The sequence below is a fragment of the Rhipicephalus microplus genome, chromosome 1, assembly GCF_043290135.1.
Source record: "Rhipicephalus microplus isolate Deutch F79 chromosome 1, USDA_Rmic, whole genome shotgun sequence".
Lineage (NCBI taxonomy): Eukaryota > Metazoa > Arthropoda > Arachnida > Ixodida > Ixodidae > Rhipicephalus > Rhipicephalus microplus.
This window is the reverse complement of record NC_134700.1, coordinates 24,111,361-24,137,983: the sequence shown is the minus strand read 5'-3', so window position 1 is coordinate 24,137,983 and position 26,623 is coordinate 24,111,361. Positions and strand designations below refer to the sequence as shown.

The window sequence follows — 26,623 nt, the reverse complement described above, 5'->3', positions numbered from 1 at the left end:
TCACTTGGTAAAAAGTTGGTTACATTGCCTAAGAATATTGATGGATCAGTAATGGCTGCAAACTTCTCGGACAATGTAAACAACTTCCAAGCACGTGGGCGTGAGATGCCCACGTGCTTGTCCCAAGCTCACGAATTCTTAAATGCTTGATTAATTTTTATTATGCTTAAATTTTTATTAGAGCAAATGTGTACACAAGCAACAAGAATAGCAGCGCATGCTTCAAACACACTAAACTTAATGCTAACAAACAGTACAGATATTGATTTGATTGATTGATATGTGGGGTTTAACGTCCCAAAACCACTATATGATTATGAGAGACGCCGTAGTGGAGGGCTCCGGGAATTTAGACCACCTGGGGTTCTTTAACGTGCACCCAAATCTGAGCACACGGGCCTACAACATTTCCGCCTCCATCGGAAATGCAGCCGCCGCAGCCGGGATTCGAACCCGCGCCCTGCGGGTCAGCAGCCGAGTACCTTAGCCACTAGACCACCGCGGCGGGGCAAAACAGTACAGATATAATTTTGCCCTTAATCTGCCTGACAGGCCTTATTCATCATTTACTCCTATATTTTGGCATTAAATTCGCCTGCCCAAGAACAAACAAAAAGAAAAAATGTTGCATGACTACAACGGCGGTAACTTTGAGGCGATCAACAATAAACTTTCTAATTTCACCGATCTTTTTCTTGGCGATTTCGATGATGAAAGTGTCAAAACTAACTGGAACATGCTTTCAGATAAAATCACGCAGCTCACTGATCAATACATCCCACACCATATCGTAACCAACAGCTCGAATGCTTCCTGCTACAGCAGCCGTATCAGAGGTTTATCAAACAGAAAAAAGTTCCTTTCGTACCAAAAGTTTTTGCCTACTAGCGATTGCTGGGCTTTACACAAAATACCGTCTGCATAGCACATTCAAGCCCTTCGAGATGCAAAAAATCATTTTCATTCACATGTACTGCCCTCCATGTTGACCACTAATGTTAAAAAATTGTGGCAAACTATCAATCCTTCAACCAATGACATTCTAATGCTGACTGATTCCTCTGGTGACTCCATTTCATCAGATGCTCGCGCCACAGTTTTTAACCGCACATTTGCTGAGAAATTCTCAGCTATCTCGGTTGTTCCTACACCGACGACTGCCTTTCATACTTTTGAAGCTATGCCACCTATACTAATCACAGTAATGGGAATTCCTTTCATAATTTCGGAGAAACCATTGTAGCAGACAAAATCTGCTTTTAGAGTAGCTACGTCTGTATTTGAAGCACACACAAGCGTTCCATGACACACAGAGAAAAAGAAAATTGAGCTTTATATTGAGTTTAATGTTTCCGCAATTTACATAACCATTTATACAGAAGCCGAAAGCTCACAATATAAGCACAAAAATAAACAAAAGTAGGAATATGTACAAAAGCAATGACATAAGAGAGGGAGGGATATTTAACCAACAAGCTCGCTGCCACATGAAGTTTATAGCAGTGCACACATACACATTCAAGGCTCAATACTTAAAAACCTCGTAAATATGCACATACATGCCGACAACCTGCCGGGAACACACTAAACATACTGTGCATTAACCACCAAGTAATTAAAGGGATACTGAACAAAATTTCTGCCGTTGCGATTATTGGCCCTACTGAAAGATTGGGTGCTTCATTTCAGCCAGGGAGTTGCAGAAAATAATGAATTTACCGCATTTTTTTTTTTTTTGTAATTTGGTGCGTCTAGCAGCCGCCCAGTGAACTAGACAGGCAGTTACGTGGAACTCACCGGATACTGACACACAAAGCGTGCTCGCTGCAACATCGCTTGCCAATTGATATGGAAAGCCGCCACCGCAGCAGGCCCAGCCGCCCGCCTCTGCGCGTCTTTTTCAAAATGTGTTTTCAGCTGACAGCCGATGATGCCATTGCCACGCAGTAGCTCTCAGTCGTAAAAATTCTTTCTCTAGCTGAGCTTGCGTTTGCGCCGACAAACTTGCTGTTTGTATTTATCGGAGCCAACGTGGGTGCCTTCAAAGCGTGACTTCTTGTGTTCCGAACACATCGAAGATAGTGACTATGAGACGAGCCCCCCTTTGTTGCTGAAGTTCGACATGTCAGCAAAATGGCAGCACCTAAAACCTAGTGTTGTCCCCTCTATTTTCTCTAGGAAGCAGACAGAAGAGGCTAAAGAAATTAGAGGTGCGAACAAGAAAAATCAAAATGAGGTGATGTTTTTAGGTTTCTAGCACACGGGAAAAAAAGCCAAGGCGATATCAACAGGCAAGGAGTGGGAACATGGTGGAACTTCTGTACTGCTGCTCTTATGTGTGAGCACAGGAGGGGGGTGGGGGAAAAGGGTGAAAAGTCTGCCTCTTACATTGAGTAAGCACATCACTCTGCAGAAGGCTGTGTTCGGCTACTCTGCTGTTGTCATTAATGAGATTGTATATCTAAGTACTGAGTGAATCCACTGCGACAGTTTGATCCTGTTTATTCCAAAGTTCTCTGGTGCTCTGACGATATTGTCACGGGGTCGTGACGTGGCGGAAGACAGGAGACTTCGTGTTGGGATTTAACTGTTTATTTGGGCGAACCTGTGCCCGGTAAACGGAAAGTTCAATTACAGCAGCAGTCTCGCACAGATAGCAGTCTCGGACTGATAGCGGCGAACGGAGCGTCGGCCTTCGATCAACAACTGACAAGCGGCGAAGCGCGTCGGCATTTATACTCCCGCCGTCGAATGTTCTAGCGCTACCGCTGGCGGCGGCGTACGTTCCAGAACAATCTGTACCATTCGCACAGTGGGCGTGATCTTATCGAAATGATCTACTACAGTCCGGAACCCTCTCGAAAACTGCAGGCGCGGTTTGCGCTGAGAATCGTGTGGTGTTTTGGGACGATAACAAAAGCTTGGGAAATGGAACGTGGCATTTCCCCCCTCTGAAAAAGGCATCGTCTCGATGCTTTAACTAAAGATGGAGGTATAATAATAATGCAAGAAAGTACAATGAATAAATTACAATACAACAATAATACAAAAAAAAGCACTGTTTCAGTTTGTTAACGCGCATGAAACGGCTTTAGGCGTGCGACATGGACGACTTCAGGTCGCGATCGGCGTCGTTGAGAGTTCGTGATGCCGTCGGGGACAACCTCGTAATCAAGTGGGCCGAGACGTCGAACCACCCTGTACGGTCCGAAGTACCGTCGCAGAAGCTTTTCACTTAGTCCACGTCGGCGTATCGGCGTCCACACCCAAACACGTTCACCGGGCTGGTATTCCACGAAGCGTCGTCGAAGGTTGTAACGGTGGCTGTCGGTCGTCTGTTGATTCTTGATACGGAGCCGCGCAAGTTGTCGGGCTTCTTCGGCGCGATGAAGGTAGTCGCTCACATCGAGGTTTTCTTCGTCGGTGACGTTAGGTAACATGGCATCGAGCGTCGTTGTCGGGCTCCTTCCGTAGACCAATTTGTATGGAGATATCTGCGTCGTCTCCTGCACCGCCGTGTTGTATGCGAAGGTGACATACGGAAGAATGGCGTCCCACGTCTTGTGTTCGACATCGACGTACATTGACAGCATGTCGGCGATCGTCTTGTTAAGCCGCTCGGTGAGGCCGTTGGTCTGTGGGTGGTACGCTGTCGTCCGGCGGTGGTTTGTTTGGCTGTATGCCAAGATCGCTTGAGTTAAGTCGGCAGTGAATGCCGTTCCTCTGTCGGTGATAAGGACCTCCGGGGCGCCGTAACGTAGGACGATATTTTCGACGAAGAACTTAGCTACCTCGGATGCACTGCCTTTTGGCAAGGCTTTTGTCTCGGCGTAGCGGGTGAGGTAGTCGGTAGCTACCACGATCCACTTGTTTCCGAAAGCCGACGTCGGGAACGGCCCCAGTAGGTCCATACCAATCTGCTGGAAAGGTCGGCAAGGTGGATCTATTGGCTGCAGAAGTCCCGCTGGCCTTGTCGGCGGTGTCTTGCGTCGCTGACAGTCCCGGCATGTCCTCATATAACGAGTGACGTCGGTGGTAAGACGCGGCCAGTAGTACCTTTCTTGTATCCTCGCGAGCGTGCGAGAAACACCGAGGTGCCCTGCCGTCGAATCGTCGTGCAGGGCCTGCAGGAGTTCTGGTCGCAGAGCTGAAGGCACCACAAGGAGGTACTTAGCCCGAAGCGGTGAAAAGTTTTTCTTTTGTAAAAGACCGCTTCGTAGAAAAAACGACGCAAGTGCGCGCTTGAATACCTTCGGGACTTCGGCGGTCCTGCCTTCGAGGTATTCTATTAGGGCCTTAAGTTCCGGGTCGGCCCGCTGTCGTTCAGCAAAGTCGTCGGTAGTGATCGTTCCCAAGAAGTAGTCGTCATCCGGGTCGTCGGGTAGCGGTTGGTCGACAGGCGCACGAGAGAGACAGTCGGCGTCGGAGTGTTTTTTGCCGGACTTGTAAATGACAGTAATGTCATATTCTTGAAGTCTCAGGCTCCATCGTGCGAGGCGACCTGAAGGGTCCTTCAAAGTGGCTAGCCAACACAAGGCGTGGTGGTCGCTCACAACTTTGAAGGGCCTGCCGTAGAGGTATGGGCGAAATTTCGACGTAGCCCAGATGATGGCGAGGCACTCCTTTTCTGTTGTGGAATAATTTGCTTCTGCTTTGGATAGCGATCGGCTGGCGTAACTAATAACCCTTTCAAGTCCGTCAGCCCTCTGCACAAGAACGGCGCCAAGACCTACGCTGCTTGCGTCAGTATGTATTTCTGTCTCGGCGAATTCGTCGAAATGGGCAAGTAACGGAGGCGTCTGGAGGCGATGTTTAAGCTCCTGGAAAGCGTGTTGCTGTGGCGTTTCCCACTTGAACTCCACGTCGGCCTTGGTAAGGTTAGTGAGAGGATCGGCGATGCGGGCGAAGTTTTTCACGAACCGCCTATAATAGGCGCACAGGCCCAGAAATCGGCGCACGGCTTTCTTGTCAGTGGGCGGCGGAAAGTCGGCGATGGCGGCTGTTTTCCGTGGATCAGGACGAACTCCAGACTTGCTGATAACGTGCCCCAGAAACAAGAGCTCTTCATACGCAAATCTGCACTTTTCTGGCTTCAGTGTGAGTCCGGAAGTCTTGATGGCTTGAAGTACAGCTTCAAGGCGTCGAAGATGTTCGTCGAAACTCGAGGAAAACACGACGACGTCGTCCAAGTACACAAGGCAAGTCTGCCACTTCAATCCTGCCAGTACTGTATCCATAACGCGTTGAAAAGTTGCAGGCGCTGAGCAAAGGCCGAAGGGCATCACCTTAAACTCGAAGAGGCCGTCTGGTGTTATAAACGCCGTCTTCTCTCGGTCTCTTTCGTCGACTTCGATTTGCCAATAGCCAGTCTTGAGGTCCATTGACGAAAAGTACTTGGCGTTATAGAGCCGATCAAGTGCGTCGTCTATTCGTGGGAGAGGATACACGTCCTTTCTTGTGATTTTGTTCAGGCGGCGATAATCGACGCAGAAACGTAGGGTCCCATCCTTTTTCTTCACTAACACCACGGGGAATGCCCATGGGCTCTTGGACGGTTGGATAATGTCATCCCGCAGCATTTCATGAACTTGTCTCTTCATGGCTTCACGTTCTCGCGTCGAAACCCTGTACGGACTCTGACGGAGTGGTCTGGCATTTTCTTCGGTTATGATGCGATGTTTCGTGATTGGGGTCTGCCGAATTTTCGATGACGACGAAAAGCAATCTTCGTATTGCAGGAGCAGGGCCTTGAGCTGTTCTTGCTTATCGTTCGGAAGTCTGGGATTGACGTCGAAAGCTATGGGAGGGGCTTGGTTCCTCTGAGCAGGTTCCGCAGAATCGGCGAGGGCGAAAGCACTGGTGGCTTCGACAATTTCTTCGATGTATGCGACCGTTGTTCCTTTGTTCACATGTTTGTACTCATTGCTGAAATTCGTAAGCATAACCGTTGCTTTGCCTCCCCACAGCTCTGCAATTCCTCTTGCGACGCAAATATTTCGGGTGACCAACAGATGCTGACTGCCTTCAACGACGCCTTTGAAGTCAGGTGATTCAGGAGCGCCGACTGAAATAATGACGCTTGAGCGAGGCGGAATGGCGACTTGTTCTTCCAGCCCATTCAAGGCATGGTGTCCAGACGGCGTGCGCGGCGGTAGTGCTTCTTCTGTGGATAACGTTATCGACTTTGTTTTTAGGTTGATGACAGCACCATGGAGGCATAAGAAGTCCATGCCAAGGATGACATCTCTCGAGCAACGCTGTAGGACTATGAAGTCTGTAGGATAAATACGGCCGTTAATGGTGACTCTCGCTGTGCAGATTCCTGCAGGCGTTACGAGATGACCTCCGGCTGTGAGGATTTCAGGGCCTTTCCAAGTTGTCCTAACTTTCTTTAACTTCGCGGCGAACGACCCACTGATGACAGAATAGTCGGCTCCAGTATCGACGAGAGCGGTCACACTGTGGCCGTCGATAAGAACGTCGAGGTCGCTAGTTCGCCGTCTCGCATTACAGTTAGGGCGTGGCGTCGGGTCACGGCTGCGTCGGCTTGTTCCGCTGCTTCCATGTTGCGTCGTCAGGCCACCTTCAGTAAGTGATCGAGCTTTCGCCGTCAGGGCTTTGCCTGGTTGGCGTTGTGTTCGGAAAGCTCCGTCGCGTCGTCGTCGTCGAAGGAGGATCTTCGGTAGTTCGTCGCACAGCAACCGCACCTCCACCGGTTGCTGCCCTTAGTTTCCCGGATACGGGCTAGGAGACCGGCCCCGCGTTGGGCCAGAGTACTGTCGGTGGTGCGGTGACGTGCAGCGGCTGGGCGACGGCGAACGCGAAGGGCTTCGTGGTGTCCACCGAGTTCCTGTCAGGTAGTCGGCGATGTCACGTGGTCGTTCTCCTGGCTGCCGACGTGGTGCATCGACGGCGAAGCCACGCAGTCCCATCTGTCGGTACTGGCAACGGCGGTAAGTGTGCCCGGCCTCGCCGCAGTGGTAGCACAGTGGGCGGTGGTCAGGGGTGCGCCAAACGTCGGTTTTCCTCGGCGCACTGCGCTGGCCCGCTGCTGAACGGTAGGTCGTCGGTGGGGGTGGTAGCGGCGGTGGTGTCTGGCGACGGAAGTGCGACGGGGCGGCGTTTTGGCGTGGACGGGGAGGAGCGTTGTGGCGCACTGCAGTGGCGTAGCTCATAGTTTCTGGCTCGGGCAGCGGTGTATGGGGAATTCGAAGTGATTGCCGAACTTCTTCTCGCACAATGTCGGCGATCGAATCCACTTGAGGTTGCGTCGAAGGCAACAGTTTGCGCAGCTCTTCCCGCACGATCGCTCGATCGTTTCACGCAGGTTTTCGGAGTCACTGGTTTGAGCAGCAGCGCATTCTGGAGTCAGGCGACGATTATACTGTCTGGTGCGCATGTCAAGGGTTTTTTCGATGGTGGTCGCCTCGGATACAAATTCTTGGACGGTGTTTGGTGGATTCCTCATTAGTCCCACGAAGAGCTCCTGTTTGACCCCTCGCATGAGGAAACGAACTTTCTTCTCCTCAGGCATGTCTGGGTCAGCGTGACGAAATAGGCGGGTCATCTCCTCTGTGAAAATTCCAACCTTTTCATTCGGTAGCTGAACCCGGGTCTCTAGTTGAGCAGCGGCCCTTTCTTTGCGAGCGACGCTCGCGAACGTTTGCAGAAATGCGCCGCAGAAGACATCCCACGTTCGGAGCGTGGACTCACGATTCTCTAGCCAGGTCCTTGCGGTGTCTTCCAGGTAGAAGTACACACGCCGGAGCTTTTCTTCGTTGTCCCAGTGGTTGAGGGCGGCCACACGGTCGTATGTTTCTAACCAGGACTCCGGGTCTTCGAACGATGACCCATGGAAAATTGGTGGTTCCCTGGGTTGATGCATGACCATCGTGGGCAGGGATGCGGCGGTTGTCATCGTCGCTGCAGTCGCGGTCATGGCCTTGGTCTTCCGCGCCTTGTCTTCTAGAATCCCGTACTCCGGTGGTAGCCCTCGCTGTCGGCGGCTTGTTCGCTGCTCCTCGTTGGCGTCGGTGTCTTCTCCGCGACGTGGGCTGGGTTCACGGCTTGACGGGGGCGTGTGGTACATGAACGAAGCAGCACCTCCACCAGATGTCACGGCGTCGTGACGTGGCCGAAGACAGGAGACTTCGTGTTGGGATTTAACTGTTTATTTGGGCGAACCTGTGCCCGGTAAACGGAAAGCTCAATTACAGCAGCAGTCTCGCACAGATAGCAGTCTCGGACTGATAGCGGCGAACGGAGCGTCGGCCTTCGATCAACAACTGACAAGCGGCGAAGCGCGTCGGCATTTATACTCCCGCCGTCGAATGTTCTAGCGCTACCGCTGGCGGCGGCGTACGTTCCAGAACAATCTGTACCATTCGCACAGTGGCCGTGATCTTATCGAAATGATCTACTACAGTCCGGAACCCTCTCGAAAACTGCAAGCGCGGTTTGCGCTGAGAATCGTGTGGTGTTTTGGGACGATAACAAAAGCTTGGGAAATGAAACGTGGCAATATGTTGACACTTTCATAACAATACAGACTTTTATTTCCTGTGTGTGTGTATGCGATTGCTTTCAGACCATGTGTCGACACCTTTGTTTTTCTCTCCTCGAGTGTGCGTCAGATTTCCTAGACATTTCATCATTCTGTGCTTCAGGTGTTTGATGACAGACCGAAAGAAGAAAATTTCCAGTGTCGGTCGCTTCGAACAGCCCAGTGTCCCTCGAAGACTGCTTGACGAAATCTAGGATCGCGATCGGCACTGAGCAAGCACATTCTGATATTGAGCAGGTGGTGAATGCAGGAGAAATGTGTATAGAAGATCGGAAAGAAGCATCACATATCACCGACTTACTGCAGACTGCCATTTCTTAAAGTGGCCTATCAGGTACGTAATTGTGCAGCATAGTGTTATGTTCATGTTTCTGGTGTGAGTAGCATCTTTTATACTAACGTGCACTTCTCCAGACTTTTTTGAGGGAAGTGTAAACTTCATTGAATCCCATGAGGAGGACCAAGCTGGGCATGAGAGCATGGGTGGATCACCAGAAAACACTGAGTGTGGAAACACGTCTACAGCATTAATTGCTCACAGTACAGGTCAGAACCAAAAAAATTTCACTGGTTTATTGCAAAGTGCCATTTCTGCAAATGGCCAGCCAGGCGAGTAATTAGGGAACATTGCGTTTCTTCATGTTTTTGGTGTTTTCCCTCACTTATACGAATGTGTACTTCTCCAGATTTTTCAGAGACCCAATCAATTTTCACGATGAGGATCAAGCTGAGTCTGAAAACAGGCATACAGTATCAGAAAACATAGAATGTGGAAACGCACAGTTTGCTGCTGTCACCACTAACAGTACAGGGCAACACCTGAAAATTACATTAGATGCAGCTGTTCAAACAGCTACAATCTGTCGAAGTCGGGGTAACTTTCTTGATGCATTGTGCCTCTCCTCCTTCCTTTCCATAACTTGCAGAGTTTTGTTTTACTGTTGCATATGCATAATCTAGACTCTAGGTTCGCCTTTGACTAATAAAAATGTTTGTCATCTTCAAAGGAATGAAAATGACCAAGAATACAAAGGCACATGCTGTTCAGACCAATGCCATGAAGAACCAAGAACATCATCACCAGTCTTCTTTGAGCCCCACTTCTGTACCTTCAATAAAGATTTTGATAAAGATTTGGAAGAGAAGAACATTGATTCTTCATTCGCTCCATCTGAGGACAGTCACTCAGGGTATGTACAAAACTGATTCGAAGGGCCAAGATGACAGAATGTCGCTTTCCTTGTTGCAGAAATGACGAAGAACATGCACCACTTCCCCTTCACAAAGAGCGAAAATTTATTGTGTTTGAATCTGCTCTGGATCAACTTCTCTGGGCATGCCCAGTGTGCGCACAGCGCTGCACAGCTGTTGACAAAAAAGTAAGAGGCACAATGCTCCATGTGCAACAAATGTGTAAAAACCGGCACATGTTAAGTTCAGCTAGCCAGCCCAAAATCCATATGAAGGCAGCGGGAAATGTCCTGGTGCCTGCTGCTGCTTTGTACTCTGGGTGCAATATTTCGAAATTCTTTAGAGCACTCAAGAGTGACACCGGTAGCTGGGGCATAGCATGCCTCAGCTACCGTTATCATTTTCAATACAGAAAGCTTTCCTTGTCCCCGCAATTACAATGGTATGTGATATGTCTGCTTGCTATTGATGAAGTGGATTTTTTTGGTAGTCACTGCTCTATAAGACTTATTTTGTCTTCTCAGGTTTGGACGAAGCACCAGAACAGTCTTTTTGAAAGTATTGCTGGGGAACCGCTACGCCTTGCAGGGGACAGGAGAGAAAATTCTCCTGGGCACACTGCCAAATACGGAAGGTACCCCCTCATTGACATTGACCTAAACAAGGTCCTCCATGTTGAAACTGTACACCGATTGTGCATGTTCGCAGAATCAATATGTCTTGCCATATTGACCTTTTTAAATGATTTGCCATAAATTGCTTACATTGTAGTCGAATGAAACTGGTGGCAGCAGCCAAATGGAACTAGAAGGCCACAAGTGGTCATCGCAGATATTTGAGGCAAATGGTTTAATTGTTAACCTCTTGATCACAGATCGGCACACACAGATAAAAGCATTTGCTGCCAAAGAGGGAAACTTTGAGCACAACTTCTACTGTTGGCACATCAGCAAATGTAAGCATTGTAATCCATACTAAAAAAAAATGAATGCAATAGCAGTTGGGCTGTCAGTTTTCATTATATTTTGTTGTATTCTCTGCAGCACTCTGAAAAATGCTGACAGCTGCCAACAAACTCAAGAAGTACAGCAGCATATCACACCATGGATCAACGCAATAATTAACCATTTCTACTGGTGTGCAGTATCAAGTGAGGACCATCCAGAACTTACCCTTCTGAGGTGGCGCTCACTTGCGGCCCGCATTGCAAACGTGCACACACATGATGATGGGCTGTACCCTAGGTGCAAGCATGATGCGCTATTGAGCAAGAAGTGGCTTGAAAAAGGTACGCTTTTTAAAATGTTTTTTGTGTAACATTATTGCTATGTTTTTTTTTAGAAGCATTGGTTAAGGCTCTCCAGCCCATGAAAAAGTCAAGGCTATTATTTTGAACAAAGCACTGTTGAGGGACATGCCAACGCTGTCAACATCGGCACAGACATTTGGAGCGGAATCGTTTCATAGCATGATCATTCAATATGCACCCAAGGCGACTCATTTCCACTACTCAAGTATGGTTGCAAGGTAAGATGTTTTGTTGGCAATAAGAAATGGTGCAGTTAATTTTATTTTAGGGAGCACAAAGGAGCAGATAAACCAGCGCAGTGGGTGGTCATCCTTTTTTTTTTGTGTGTATAGCATGATCATTCAATATGCACCCAAGGCGACTCATTTCCACTACTCAAGTATGGTTGCAAGGTAAGATGTTTTGTTGGCAATAAGAAATGGTGCAGTTAATTTTATTTTAGGGAGCACAAAGGAGCAGATAAACCAGCGCAGTGGGTGGTCATCCTTTTTTTTTGTGTGTGTGTTCTGCCTCAACTTGCAGTGCTGGTTACACAAATGTCTTTTGTCCCAGGACCCAGCTTGCATCCTTGCATTACATTATAATAAAACAGCTCAAGAGAAAATGCCCCACATGAAAGAAAGGATCGGTATGTCGTAAAGTATCCAAAATCGAAGAAGTCTGCCGTTGTTGCACCGCTGAAGAAGGCCTGCACATATGGTATGAGCCATGAAATGACAACACACCGCCTAACTAACTGTTCTCGATTCTTCTTACAGGTTACATCAAGAAGCTTATCGAATCCACCAAAAGAATTTGTAGGCAGGCGGTATTGCTAAAGGAAGCCTTAAGGCAGGCTTCTGTAATAGTGCCACCAACCGTGTCCAATGAGTTTGAACAAGAGGACAAGAATTCACTCATTGACAAAAGTAAAAGAAAGCAGCGTTGGTGCTCTGAGAAATTTGGAGTTGACCTAAGAACAAATTTGCACTTACTCATGCTCTTCTATGTACCTTAGATTATATGGGCAGTAGTGTTATAGTTTCACATGCTCGAGGTCCAGTATATGCCGATTGAGGCAATACAGCTGAAAAAGTGGGTGCAATGTTATGCAGTCCTTTTCTTGAGCTGCCTGCTTCACATTCTTTTTCCCTTAGCAGCACAACCTCTCCTTTTCCATTTTCATGTCTGTGCAGCGGTCGCCTCAGCAGCACCTGTTGATAAAATAGGCGTGCATATATAATTGTTCACAGAGAAGAGCAAACACATGAACAAATGTAGCTTTGGTTGCAGTACAGTATGCATGTGCTTGCAGCACTGAATATCCCAATATTTCTGGCCTAAAGTACAGCATGCTCATGCGAAATGGAGGCCCCAAACTGCCTCTCGAGGAGAATAAACTTGAGACACGTGGTGTTCTCCGCAAAAGTGGAACCGACCTATTGACTATTGCACTTATCTTAAATTAACTGGGTGGGTTAGTTTTCATCCCGTAATCATTGAAGCCAAATACCGCGTGACTGCAGCGAATGAAGCGCGCACCACTCACGCAGTCTGATCAGATGGCCCCACGTTCGCTTCCCAGCTGTCGCACACGTGTGTGATTGCAAGACAACTTGTGCACATAAGAAACTGAGTCGCCTTCAACAGTAACATGGTGGCTTTTCACATGCTTCCCATGAGATGAGCATGTACAGAATTTTTTGACCGGCTGAAATGAACAAGCCATGTAAGTTGGCTTTTTTTCAATAAGCGTAATGCGAGCACGTAACACTGCACGAAGAACAATTTTTGAAATGCGCTGAGCCGGCTGCCACGTAACTACATACTTTATTTAGTGCCCATACTGACGCAAACTTGCTTCCTACTGCGCGGAAAAGCACGAGGCACTTACCAAATCGCTGGTCCCGGTTGCCGACGCACGTTGGGCAATGGCGGCTCGTCGGACTCGTCGTTCTTGCTGTCGCTTGACGAAGCAGAAGGGTCGAAGGCATATGGTTCTATTAGGTGCATCTGTTTTGGGGGACTCTCGAACTCTGAATCCCAACCATTGCTTGTGGAACCACTGTCATTCGCACCGTTAATTTTTCCGCACAGGCTATACGCTCAGAAGTAATAGTGGTTGTTGAAGAAGATGCACGTTGTTCTGACTGCCATGTGGCGACACGGCTCAGCCATGCTCGGTGTGGTTAGGTGGAGAAAGGGAAGTAGTTGGGCAGGAGAGAGCACGCCGGCTGCCCTCCCTACGACCTCCTCCCCTGGCTGGTGAGTTTGACATCACGGCAACTGACAAGCCCACAGGCGTGCAGTCGTCGAGCTCTCATAATTTACTAAATATATGTATATCCGCTCAAAATACGTCGAATAAGCTCTGTTTATAAGAATAGTCATACCCTCTCAGTGTTATTTCAGCGTTTTGGAGCTTTTTTCAAAATTTTGTTCAGTATCCCTTTAAACGTGTGTAAGGCTTCCTCTCAGGAAGGGGGGGGAGAGGAATGGTAAAGGTTTGTTGCAGTGCCCCCGCCCACCTATCATGTCTATATAGAAAGCTGACTTTGAACCCCCCCTTTCTATTATGGCAATGTATGAGGCTGGCTTTCCACCCCACGTGCCCCCCTCCCCCCCCCCCGCAACCCTCGTTCCCACGCCTAGGACCAACTACGAAATTGCATTTCTTTATGTCAGCCATCTCTGCTAAAGAAGGAATAATACAGTGCCACAGCAAATATTGCATAAGGTGCCCACCATAAAGCCATTTCTTTAATTTTCCCAATGTACAGAAATCATTATCATTCTCGCACAATAGCGCGATGGCACGTGGTGGCGATACCAAAGAGCATTTCGAAACTTCTGCGGAGTTTGGAATACGCAGCCAACGCAGCGACGGACATAACGAGGAGATGAACTCAGCTGTCCGGAATAAATGTGTACCATGATCTCCTTCTTAGCGAAAACTAACAAATTTTTTTAGACGCGATACGATCGCAGAGAGCCGATCGTCCACTGGCTAGTTGCGTGCAGCGCTTCAGCTACTCTGCGTACAACTCTGCTTCAGAACGTGGACGGATGCGGCAAAAAAAGCCCGTTGCGTTTACGTGACGATGCGCGATTTCTGCACGCAATGCTTTAGCAGTGCTGGCAGCAAACAGCAGCGCGTTTGAGCTGTCACTTCATGAAAGCGTGTGCTACGCTTGTTCTCGGTGCCCGCGATCCACAATGCTCAACTCTGCAACAGCGAGCTGCTTTCATTTCTGCAAAGCGGTGCAACCAGAACACGGTCCCTCACGACAATTGGGGCGGCAGCGATCAGCGCCTCAATGCTCTCAGGTAGTCGCCGGCTATTAAAAGCGTGCAGTGGGCTTAAAACGGCGCTACGCCACACACGTCGACTTTTTATCTGCGATAAGCCATACTGGCACAGTTTTCTGTAGTCGCCACATTGCCATCGTTCTTTGCCAATGGTTACCACAAAAGTGTACTGCCACAATCACGCGGAAGTCGTAATAATTGATCGGCCAGTTTGGTGTTTTGCAGCAGCGTAAGTTTACAAGATGGCGACCTTCATATAATATCCGCTCATGATGCCTGATGTCAACATGTTTTTAGTTCTAAAACTACCTTGTGGCACAGCAATGATAAAATAGACAAAAGGACCCCTTTTGGAGCAGTATGGCGCAGTAATTTCCTGTTGGCTCAGGTTGGCGCACTTGATACAGGTTTCCCATCACTGTAATCAGTACATTCGGTCTTCTTAAACACATTAATAAACTTGGCCTTCATTCAGCACCAGGATGTGATGATATTGGTGTGAAATTTCTGAAAAACAATTCTACCTATGCTGCTTTGATCATGTGTAAACTTTTTCAGCAATTGCTTGATCATTCCGCTCTTCTAAAAGTGTGGAAAATTGGGAATGTTATTTTAATTCATAAGTGTGGCAGTAAAACATCTCCTCTTAACTATCATCCCATTTCTTTAACCAGCACGTGTAAAAGTTTAAGCGCATTATATTCGCCAAGTCGGATCGACACACCTAGCGTGTTCCACAGCGTTGCCAGAAGTTTCTTCCTCAGTTTGCTAGCTCATTTCGACTGGTAAAAGCCCTAGGTCCTATTACGTTCCCCCTGGAAGTTATTTCTGAACTGGGCACCAAAAACAGCAATGGTGTTTTTCTCACCTATGCAAACCAGTTGAAACTTTTTGTGCCACATGATTTCTGTAATTTCTAAGCACATTTTATTGCCAGGCTCCAGAGAGACGAGGCGGCAAATGTAATGGTTCATACCGCCAAAGTGACTGACACGTGAAGAGTAGTGCAGTGAAAGAGGATGAACACAGTTTTAGGTTGGATTGTGTACGCCTGAGTTGCTCTTGTACGTTGTTCGCTGTTGCTACTCACCGAAACAGAAGACCACAGAGGGTGCAAGCTTAGCGAGCCACAAGGTCGCGTCTCTATCACCTGCTAACGTGTAGCGCACCGCTCCATGCTCTCTTCATTAACAAAGAGTGTAGCGCAGCAAGACAAAATAGGCAGTGCTCGATTAACAGCAATGCACAAGCACTTCATTGCCTTTGGCGGCACCCCAAACAACAGTACAAGGTTTGCTCTCAGGACATGGGGAACAAAGGCTCCAGCACACGGACGTTCACGATAAAAAGGAGACCGCGAGCTCGTCGCAGCTCATAATGGCGAGCTTTGACACGCCGGTCGGGAAAAGGTCCCTCGCGGCTATGCTGCGCACTCTGAGGATGGCCACTGGGCCTGGTTGCGAGAGTTATGACAAACCTCGTATGCGTAATCCTCTAGCGAGTGCGTATTCGCGTGGTATGACCCTATGAAGCACTAGGCACCGCTGTTTGGCTTACCCTAGCAAAAATGCCAATACAGAAATGTATTGGTCCTATAAAGAAATCTTATTAGTTCTATAAGAGCTGTATTGGTGCTTAATTGGTCTCATTAGAAATCTATTGGCACAAATAAAAACCAATTGACCGCACCTATTTGTCACCGATAAGACCAATAAGGTGCCTCTAGGTTATAGCTATTTGTCACCTATAGAGCCAATAAACACGTATTGGCACTATTAGAGTACAATAGGACACAGCTATTTGTCCCCAATCGGACCAATAAATATGTATTGGTACCTATAGGCGACAGCTACTGGTGTGTATTATTGGTGCTTATGGGCTGCAACAGGTGAGACGTATTTGTCGCCTATAGAACCAATAAACAGCAGCTATTTGTCATTTATAAAACCAGCTGGTGTGAATTTATACTAGAATCAAGTAATTTGTGAGGTTATATGCGTGGTATTAAAAGGCCATTCATATATGTATTTCACTTATTGACAAATTCAATTAACAGAGAGTTTTTTATTTGTTCAATATATGAGGAAAGTGACAGATATATGTGTATTCCAAAACATTGCACCCATATTTTTCTTAAGTATCACCTTAATAGTTTGACACCCGAACTTGAGTAATTTCATTCTGCAATCAAGATTATGATTATAATGTTTGTAGGCTATATAAGCCCTCAAAACAGGTGTTCACTGAAGGAAAACTTATCATAGAGTTAAAAAAAGAATGTCACTGCAGGTAATGTTTTAGCAGGGGCTCAGGACGTTCGTGCAGAGGCAGCAGCGTACTGCTTTCCTTCAAAGTGCACACGGGGTGGGAAAATCAACTATTAACCAAATAACCGAAGTTGAAGTGTAAAATATAAACTGTCACAGCCTGCTTGAATGTGTATACCCCTAATGTATACATCGACCATTTCAGCCGGTGGGCCAGTACGGTTCTTCAAATTAAAAAAAAAAATGCAAACAGTATGTACCCCCGCTCCGCTGGTCGCGTTACTTAGCCTTCCTAGCCTTCGTGGTAATAAAAAGACAGGCCATTTATGGTGCATAATAACGAGACTAGCATGACCAAGCTAAGTGCACGGTGAAGACAAATGCGAACTGCGTGGTTTGTGTATCTTTCAAACGCCCCTGTGTAAGTACGAAGGCCAGTTCGTTCCAGCACTTGAATAGTGAACATAGATGTTCACGTTCGCTGCCGCGGCCCACAAGCCTCCTGCGTTACACGAACCCCTTGCGGTGAGAGAAATTGATGCCGCCGATGCGTGAGATAGATACATAGAAATTATTATTCATGCCTTAGTACAAATTGTAGAAATTAAAACGGAAAAGGTATAACATTTGAAAGTTGCCGCAAGGCGATACAGGCTTGAAGAAATAATAAAAAAGACTATAATGTCGCTAAAAGGCGTTGTATGTCTTAAATTTCATTTTTATTTTTGCCACCAGCATTTCAGTTTGCTATTATGGTTTTTATAATCTTCTAATGTATTTGCAGCTCAGTTTATTTTACAAGAAAAAAATATTGCAATAAGAAGTGAGAGAACATACTCTTGTTTTTGTGGCATCACCACGGCGCGAGTACTCAAGCCAGCAAGCGTGCGTGCGAGCTGACTACAGCCAGCCGCAGCCGCAGCTGTTGTCAGCCAAGTGTGTCAGGCAGCGTGGTCGGGCTCGGTGTTTGTATATATTCAAAAATATTTCAAAGTTAAATTGGCATATATGAAATCGCAATGACAATGCTAGATTAGTCATGAACTTCGAAGCAGTTACAGTGGTAAAAGCAGCGTCTCAGATTTAAACAGCAATGAATGGTGCTGGTGTCGACACGATGCCCCACCAAGGTGATTTCTTCTGAGTGCATACCTTGCGGCTGTTAGGAAAGAGAACTGTTTTATATATTTGTTAGTCTGTAGAAGTTGCTTTTCTTGTGCTTCTAATTCGTTTATTTGCCAGCCATCAAAGTGCTTCCACGTTAAAAGTGTTTGGCCATTTTATTTGTTCAATAGTTTTTCCTCTCTACAGTACAACACTTTTGAACATCGTGTGGGCTGTTAGCATATACAGACACTGGCATAAATGCATGTTTTTGACCAGCGCATTGTTTTCATGGTAATTGAAAAAGACTAAAATATGTAACCTCTTCGTTCAATCATAATAGTAAACTTCGGAGATAGGGAAGCACCCAAGCTTATTGCTAACAAAAATAATGTGTAGCTCTCCCATCATTAATTAGCGTTCATGCTCACTGAACCCTATTCTGTAACTTGCATGGTTGCACTAGAGAGGCACTTATTCAGTGAAGCTTTTTGTGTGACTCCCAAAGCTCAGATGCTGGGATCGGTTTGGTGCTAGTGCCGTTTCACCTTGCCCACAAGTGTCCAAGGTCCACCTAAGTGACTGACGTTTTGTTTCTGGACACAAGCATAATCGAATCCGCTGCACAGATGTGACAAAATGTTCATTCCTACTGTGTGAAGCTGTTACTTATTGAGAGCTCACCGCAACTTCCCTCATGCTGGTTCTACATTTTTTTAATGTGTCATTTTTTTGAGTAGCACTTATAAAATATTTCCTTTCTTCTTCCTGGTATTTTATATCAGTTTTTCTTTTCAGGCCCTATCTGAAGAAGTAGTGCGGGGGCATACATTCGACAAGCAAGAACAGCATGCTTGGAAAGCTTGTTTCAGAAAAGATTTGCCAATTTGATGATATTATCTTCTACTAGTTATAAACATAATACAAGCCTCACTTGGAATGGATCTGTTTTGTTTTATAGAGGCGCTGCTATGTTACAGTCCTCAAACGCCCTATATTTTTATTCCAAAGCTAAGAGTTCTCAATTAAGGAATAGGCCGAAATAGATTTCCAATAAAGAAATACAGCACCAATAGACAAATAGAATGCCAATAGACATATGCAGGACCAATATGCCAATAGACCAACACGCAATAGGCTAATAGAGTGCCAACAGACAAATACACCAATAGACAAATAGAGGTCTAATAGACCACAATGCCATCTATAGACCCATAGCATACCAATAGACCAGTATGTTCAATAATCCGATAGGCTATTAGTTTTTCTATAGGTAATTTTTGCTAGGGTTAGTGTACGGTACCGAAGCTAACACTCGGTTAAACACGCTTACCGGGGATGCCTAGGCAGCCAGGCAGGCTACAATCCGGCAATTCCCGCAGGGGACGCGAACGAAAAAAACCACATGCTTACCAGGCACCGGCCGATAGAGAAGAGACCCTTCCCGGCGCGCACGTGACTCAGCCTCGCTGATGCTCGCAGCCCCCGAAAACACATCTGCGTCCGCGCGTGGCGGGGGCAGATCTATCACCATGTGCTGTTATCATAGCACAGGAAAGGAAAAGAAACGGCGGTACGGAGGAATTCCCATGAAATGGTCGCGGGCACGCCTCAGATTCCCACACATATCACACAGGAATGTTCCAGGAATGATGTGTAAAAAAGAGATTCCTATACAGTTGTCTGTAAAATTTTTGATCAGACCAGAAACATCACACGCACGAAAGCGTGCAAATGGAGAAGATATGAGACAAAATCTTACCTGAGACAGCTTAGGTGCGCCTCCAGGCGAGCCTGGGTTACCTCTTCTTTCAGGGCAGTGAGCTCAGGGTGCAGAGTCCGCAGCTGGCTGCGGCACTGAGCCAGGCCCTGACCAAGCAGCTTTCGCTCCTCCTCGTGTGCAGCCTGGGTCTGTAAGTGAAACAGACAGGCATCACTCACCAATACCCAGCCAGGATTATTTCGTGCAGCAGCCTTCACAGTGGTGCAAACCAGTGTGTGAAAGCACGAAGTCCTAACTTTGGATAAGTTTGGAGCTATCTTTCTAGAAGCACTTAGGAGTAAATAAATGCGCATTTCTCGACACAACACAGGTATTCTTGAACACACAAAAGTGCCTATTGTGACAAAATTAATTGCTGGAAAGCAAGGTTACCCTCTCTATAAGCACAACAATTGAAAATCGAAGTTGAGTATCATTTGAATGAGGACAAATAACATGCTTCCACAATATGCTGTCAATGCCAATTGAGCGAAAATACCAAGCTATCAACTTCTACATCTTCAAACTAGTATTCTGTTTAACATTTGTGGGGTCTGAAAGTGGCAATCGCCACCACGCTCTTGGAGTGAACAAACACAGTAGACGCGGTCGAAACAAACCAAGCACATATTTTTAACTACTTTTTGATTGATGATACCGTCACCTAAATTATTATACCATAAACTATGACCCACATGCTAAACAACATTACACATACATACACAACTCTCAACAACATAACAAATGCAAGGCGGCGGCGCCAACGCCTGACTCACCACAGTGGCCCCCGGCAGACGGCCCGCGGTGCCACACACCGGAGACACAACGGGAGAGACAACCGTTCGCGCAAAACGCCACTAGAAAAAGAGACTTGCTCAATTCTTTCGCGCCGCCACTAAGGCATGCCGCCTGGGGGCATCGCCAGCGCTCATATTGATCCAACCATGATGATGATAGTGGTGATCACCGCCCGCAAACACAACGCCACCTACCGCTCAATAGCTGTGACCCCAAAATACGGCTTCTGTGCGAGACACAAGCGCCACCAGGCGGCGCAAACGACCCTACAGGGGGTGTCAGCACCCCAAAATCCTCCCAACCTTTATTCAAACCATGTCCCGAAAATAAAAAAGCATGACCGAAATCAGCTACACAAGCTCTAAGAAAAAATAACAACACATGCCCCTACATAATGTCCGTGCACCACGACACCGCCGCCGGTCGACACTGCACTGTGAAGCCCGACGACTTCCCCTCAGTACCAATCCCGCAACAACAACGTTGCCATCGGCGCGACAAAGCGTCACTTGCGCCGACGCATCTTCTGGTTGCGACCAGTACTCAAGAGGGCGCCAGACTGCAGGCAGTTACGCAGGTCCCAGGCATGTCCATCAGCCGATGTCGTGACCGCATTCTTGGCCAGCGACGAAGACATTGTCCAGAAGACAGACATCCGCTGCTTACAGGGGCTGGCTGTAACCGCTGCTTTCATTCTAGAACACTCAACAGAACAATGCAGTAGGGCAGAGGGAAGAGAGCTTCGGGCTCCTCGTCAACATAGTACGATGGTCAGTACTGCTAGCTAATACATCGACGGCAACTGCAATGCCTAGTCAAAAAAACAAAAACAAAGGTCACTTTTCAAAACTCGTGCATCGCAAGAAAAAAAATGAGGAACGAGGGTACGTGTCCTTCTTCGTAACCTCATTCAGCCAGCGGTAGTCTACACAAAGAGGATGCGTATCATCTTTCTTTGTAACTAGGACTACCGGGAAAATCCATGGGCTGTTTGACCTCTCAGCTACTCCTGTGTGGATGAGTTCGTCCATAGCGGCGTCAAATGCTTTCCGCTTAGCCAAACTGACGAGTCGGGGATCGCATTTCCAAGGTGGTGCATCACCCGTGTCAATTCTATGCTTGACCAGCGTAGTGCGGCCGGGGCGGTCAGTAAACATCGCGTCGTATTCGTACTACAGCGACGACAGCTGAGCTCGTTCCCCCTTTTGGCAGGCTCTGTGCATCTACCAAAAGCAGGTGTACTGACCTTGCCTGCAGCGCAGCACATTGTTGTGGCGAGGTGGTCACTCGCTTTCTCCGCACGCTTTCCTTCTCGCATACTCGTGCTTCTCCCCGTGATGAGCGTGCTTTTGTCAATGAGGGGGCGTTCGAGAAAAGCTTTGATGCGTCCCGGTGGCGCTCTGGGTAACCGTCGCTTGCAATGTCAATGACAATACCGGACTTCACGAGCAAGTCTCGAATTAAAGACATCGACAGCTAGCCCGAAAGATGCACGAAATGTTGTCGCTTCATGCGTATTTCCCTGCGGTTCACTAGCCGAGCCACTCGATTTTGCTGTGTCCATAGCAAGGCAGAAAATGGTGTTGCTTTGTCTCAAGTGAATATTGTTCTCACGGAGATGGTGCAGCACATTGTTCCCGAATAAAGAAGCGTTTGCCCCAGTGTCCAAAAGTGCTACGAACTTGTTTTGAGCTATCGTTCATTCAATTAATGGTGCGGGCCAGTCTATGGCATCACTTGTGTGACAGACTGAGGGTGCAAGTGATCCGAACTTATTGGTGGGATGCTGATCACCGCGCAGGGTCTGATGTGGATCACCGGCGGTGCCGTCCGTTTCCCGAACCGCGCGTTTCTTCCTTACCCGGTGTGCGGTCGCATTCGCGGGCGATGTGCCCCGACCCGCCGCACCGATAGCAAGGACCGCGGAAACCACACCTGCTCGATCGTAAGTCGCCTCGATCAGGTGGCCCTCGTTCCTGGTTGCGGCGCTCGTTAAACCTCGTGTCGACCGCGCGCTCCTGCCGTGGAATGTCACGCGTGGCGGCAGAGTGGGCCATACGGAGAGCGTAAGCGCAAGGGTCCAAAGCGCGGTCTGACAGCTTCCAACGCGTGGTATGTGCTCATCAGTAAACGATGCCGACGCGTTACCCCTAAACGTTTCGATCCACCTAATTGTGCCACATGCGACAGGTGGCTGTGCAGAGTCTTAGGCCTAATGAGTCGCTCACAACAACCAGCACTCACCCAGCCTAGGCACAGAAGAGGCAGCCGCAAGAAGACATCCACTATGTAAGATGGGCCTATCACTCGCCGCACAGAGCAGCTTACTGAGCGATTGGCGTCCACCGTCCCGGAGAGTGCCACGACACCCCGGCGTTGAGCCGCAATACAAGACATCAATGACGCCCGGCTCCCTGAGCCCAATGAGATAGAACAAACTGTCTACAAAAAATCAGACTACCCACGAGGTTTCCGTAATCACTCGCTTCAGGCCTGGCCTACAATTCCACGTGCTCTAAGCTTTGCTCACCCCAGGATGTAGACTGCATGGCTCTCGTACCAAGTGAACAACATTCTTGAACACCAACAACAAAATATTAAAGAAAACACTTGAGAGCAGAAAAAGATACTCAACGTGCCGACAAGTTCAAACACGTCACAACAACCGATCTCCTCGCTCTCAACAAAGCACACTGCCGACGCTATAGCAATGAGAAGTCCCCTCTAGGCCTACTCTGCCCAAGTCCTCTTAGGCCTACCCCAGCTCAAACGAAAGGTTGTGCCCCGCCGCGGTGGTCTAGAGGCTAAGGTACTCAGCTGCCTGACCCGCAGGTCGCGGGATGAAATCGCGGCTGTGGCGGCTGCATTTCCGATGGAGGCGGAAATGTTGTAGGCCCGTGCACTCAGATTTGGGTGCACGTTAAAGAACCCCAGGTGGTCAAAATTTCCGGAGCCCTCCACTACGGCGCCTCTCATAATCAAATGGTGGTTTTGGGACGTTAAACCCCACATATCTATCTACGGAAGGTTGTACCGAACCCCAAAAGCTAACATCCAATGCTCCAAGAGCTCCACGTTGGGCGCCAGTGTGGGGTCTGAAGGTGGTAATCACCACCACGCTCTTGGAGTGAACGAACAAAGCAGATGTGGTAGGAACAAACCAAACATTTTTATTTAACTACTTTTTGATCGACGATATCGTCACCAGAGTTCTTATAACATCAACTATGATCCACACGCTAAACAACCTAACACATAGCTCTCAACAACAAAAAAAATGCAAGGCGGCATCGCCAACGCCTGACTCGCTACAGTGGCCCCTGGCAGACGGCCTGTGATGCCGTGCACAGGGAACACACCGCGAGAAGCAAGCGTTTGCGCCAAATGCCACCAGAGAAACAGACTCGCTCAATTCTTTCGTGCCCCCACTAAGGTCACTACCGGCGCTCATGCTGATCTAACCTTGATGATGATAGTGGTGATCAATGCCCGCGAACAACACGCCAGCTATGCTCAATAATTGTGACCCCAAAATACGGCTTCTGTGCGAGACACCAGCGCCACGCGGCGCAAACAAGCCTACATGGAGGTGTCAGCACCCCACACATATTGTAACACACAATTTACATCGTGCCAGTTCCCCATCTCTGCAGTAAGTCGCATGTGTGAGACCAAAGCAGGGTTCAACACAAATCATAAGCTCTTTGGACAGGCATGTGAAACTGTAAGCCTTGGTTGTTCTCAATCTTGCAAAATGCAAGTACACCGACATTAGCACCAGATACACTTTATCTCGGAGGCCAGAACAGCAAGGAAGGATGTGACAGTAAGCACCTGCGCATTAATTATGTCTCCTAAGTAAAATGGCACCTGTGAAAATTCCGAGCCATCATACACTACTCCTGCATATTTCACAGCCTTATCTAAATTTTAAAATAGGGTGAAAAATAAAAAGCTGCACATGTCCAAGTTACCCTTTTGAACACAAAGCTTTACTTTACAATCACTCCACTGCTTATCCACATGACGAACTCTTCATTTTTGCATCTGATGACGGCAATAAGCACATCTTTGTTACCACATAACAAGAGTAGGGTTGCACTTCTCTTTTCGTCCAGTTCCGAGATATAAGGGTTAATTTGCCCGGTTTATGATCACGAAGCCATCCAACAAATTGTATCTTTGGCTGACTGATTGCTTTCTAGTGCACTGGCGTCCCACATCATATAGGGCTGGTTCTGCCAACACATGAACAATAAAAGTTTATGCCTGTTCTTATGCATACCCACTCAACAGTTAGAGTAACCCAACATAAATTCTCCTGTTATTTCTCCAGAATATTTATAAAACCGTATACTAACATTTCAGAATCTATGCTATAATAGTGACAAAATTTTTCCGACAATCAATATTCTGGGGGAGCACGTGCGCCCAGCCAAGCTTTCCCTTTTACAGCAACGCGGCAGCCTAGCTGCGAGGACATGTCAGTCCCATCCAGAAACCAGTATTGTGGAGTTGCTTTGCACAATTGGAATGATTCCAACATCATTCCACATTTTCATGACCCCGGAATGGAATAGGAATGGGATAGAGAGAATGCTTGGAGGAATGGAATCGGAGTAGAATTAAGCACATTTTGCCTGGAATGGAATGGGAATAGAATTACATCTTTCTGGAAAAAAAAGCACATTTTCAGCTGCGTACTGTTTTGCAAACTCCAAATATTAATAAATCAGAGCCTCGAATTTAAAAATCAAGCAGAATTTTTAAAATGGCTTGGCTGATTTCAATCAGAATAAGCAATGCACCTACCATCCCTCCCCCCCCCCCTCCCCACCTTGCGATTTTCAGCGGTACCCCAGCTAAGTCCACAGCTGTCTCCTGTCTTCACACCCTTCTCGTATTTGTGATAGCTTCTGCCACCGTCAGCCAACTCGGACGCATGTTCGAAAAAACGCTTCTCCAAGTTGTGACGTGTATTAACCCTGGCGGGATGCTTTTGTTCACTGTAATCTCACTTCGTGGTACACCTTCCCCCAATTTTTTGCCATACTGCTCTCCCCCTCCCAGTCAGGACAAAAAAACGCCTTCGCCCGAAACACTTTCGGCGAGGGTTTCTAGGTCAGTGCAGCGCACGGCCGTACAACACGAAGAACTGTGTGCACAACCCCTGAAAGCATTGGTTCCGGAAGCCACGTGAAGCAGGAAAGCCCGCGTAACCATGGCCACGACGGCGCCTCTCCAATTCCACCCCCCCCCCCCCCCCCCCCAAAAAAAAAAAGACGGACGTGTCGAACGAAACCCGTGTTTGCTCTGTTCTACGGGTTGGGGGGGGGGGAAGGCCCCGGGTGGTGGCACCGTGCATGTGTAGGCAGATAGAGAAGCACTACCATAATGCTAGTTCTTATAGTATTAAGGTTGTGGTTGTCTTGGCTAGTGTACTCCTCCGCTACTTTAACTATCCTATCCATATTGGTAGTTATTTTGCCTTCTTTGTCCCTTAGTGCATACATCCGACTTTTGCCTATCCCAAGTTTCCTCTTCACTGTTTTGACGCTTCCTCCGTTTTTCAGAGCGTGTTCAATTCTTTCCATGTTATACCTTCTTACATCACATACCTTTTGTCTATTAATCAACTTCGAAAGCTCTGCCAGTTCTATTTCGTCTGCTGTACTTGTGACTTTCATGATTTGACGCTTCTTAATTAGGTTCTTCATTTCCTGGGAAAGCTTGCCAGTGTCCTGTCTAACTACCCTGCCTCCAACTTCCACTGCACACTCCGTAATGATACTCGTCAGATTATCATTCATTGTATCTACGCTAAGGTTGGTTTCCTCACTAAGAGCCGAGTACCTGTTCTGAAGCGACACTCTGAATTGCTGTACTTTCCCTCTCAGTGCTAGGTCATTGATTGGCTTCTTGCGTATCAGTTTCTGTTGTTCCTTCTTCAAGTCTAGGTGAATTCGAGACCGTACTATTCTATGGTTACTGCATTGTACCTTGCCAACCACTTCCACATCCTGCACGATTCCTGGGTGTGCAGTCATTATGATATCTATTTCCTTCTTATTTTCGCCATTAGGGCTCCTCCATGTACACTTGCGGTTTGCTCGTTTTTGGTAGAAGGTATTCAAAATCCGTAAATTATTGCGTTCTGCGAATTCTACTAGTAGAATTTACTAGCATAATGCACTTCCATACAGACTCTTGTGTAGAGCGGTTCAAGCTTGAGCAGCTCCTGTTTGTGAAGCGCAGCACAGAGCTAGGTAGACAGCAACTGTCCTATCTCACTTCTTTTTTAGAACCAACAGTTCAAGAAGCCGTTCAGTCACAGTTCGGGT

At 47.6% G+C, this 26,623-nt stretch overlaps 2 protein-coding genes, 1 long non-coding RNA gene and 1 pseudogene across 15 annotated transcripts in view; 3 read left to right on the top strand and 1 right to left on the bottom strand.

The window, feature by feature from the left end:
• The window catches only part of LOC119178046 (uncharacterized), an 831,732-nt gene that overhangs the window by 367,839 nt on the left and 437,270 nt on the right, over nt 1–26,623 (bottom strand). For all 13 annotated transcript variants that reach the window (XM_075869285.1, XM_075869292.1, XM_037429209.2 and 10 more), the window contains one exon: nt 19,485–19,633. In XM_075869285.1, the coding sequence (XP_075725400.1) occupies nt 19,485–19,633 (149 nt within the window). The remainder of the gene's footprint in view (nt 1–19,484; nt 19,634–26,623) is intronic.
• On the top strand, nt 9,777–10,223 carry LOC142770499 (uncharacterized; annotated as a pseudogene).
• Nucleotides 10,429–11,428, top strand: LOC142770493 (uncharacterized). Its single transcript, XM_075872682.1, has 2 exons — nt 10,429–10,718; nt 11,119–11,428. Exons 1-2 carry the CDS (start codon nt 10,553–10,555, stop codon nt 11,283–11,285), a joined length of 333 nt encoding a protein of 110 aa, XP_075728797.1. The 5' UTR covers nt 10,429–10,552; the 3' UTR covers nt 11,286–11,428.
• LOC142767528 (uncharacterized) overlaps nt 17,238–26,623 on the top strand; it is a 93,889-nt gene continuing 84,503 nt past the window's right edge. The window contains exon 1 of the long non-coding RNA XR_012884975.1: nt 17,238–17,748. This is a non-coding gene — a long non-coding RNA (uncharacterized LOC142767528). The remainder of the gene's footprint in view (nt 17,749–26,623) is intronic.

Bases quoted from the DNA above. Each gene is read 5' to 3' on its own strand.
- LOC142770493 (XM_075872682.1), top strand. From the start codon at position 10,553: ATGGAACTAGAAGGCCACAAGTGGTCATCGCAGATATTTGAGGCAAAT. The intron at 10,719-11,118 runs GTAATCCATACT...AAGGCTCTCCAG, and splicing joins CATCAGCAAATGTAAGCATT to CCCATGAAAAAGTCAAGGCT.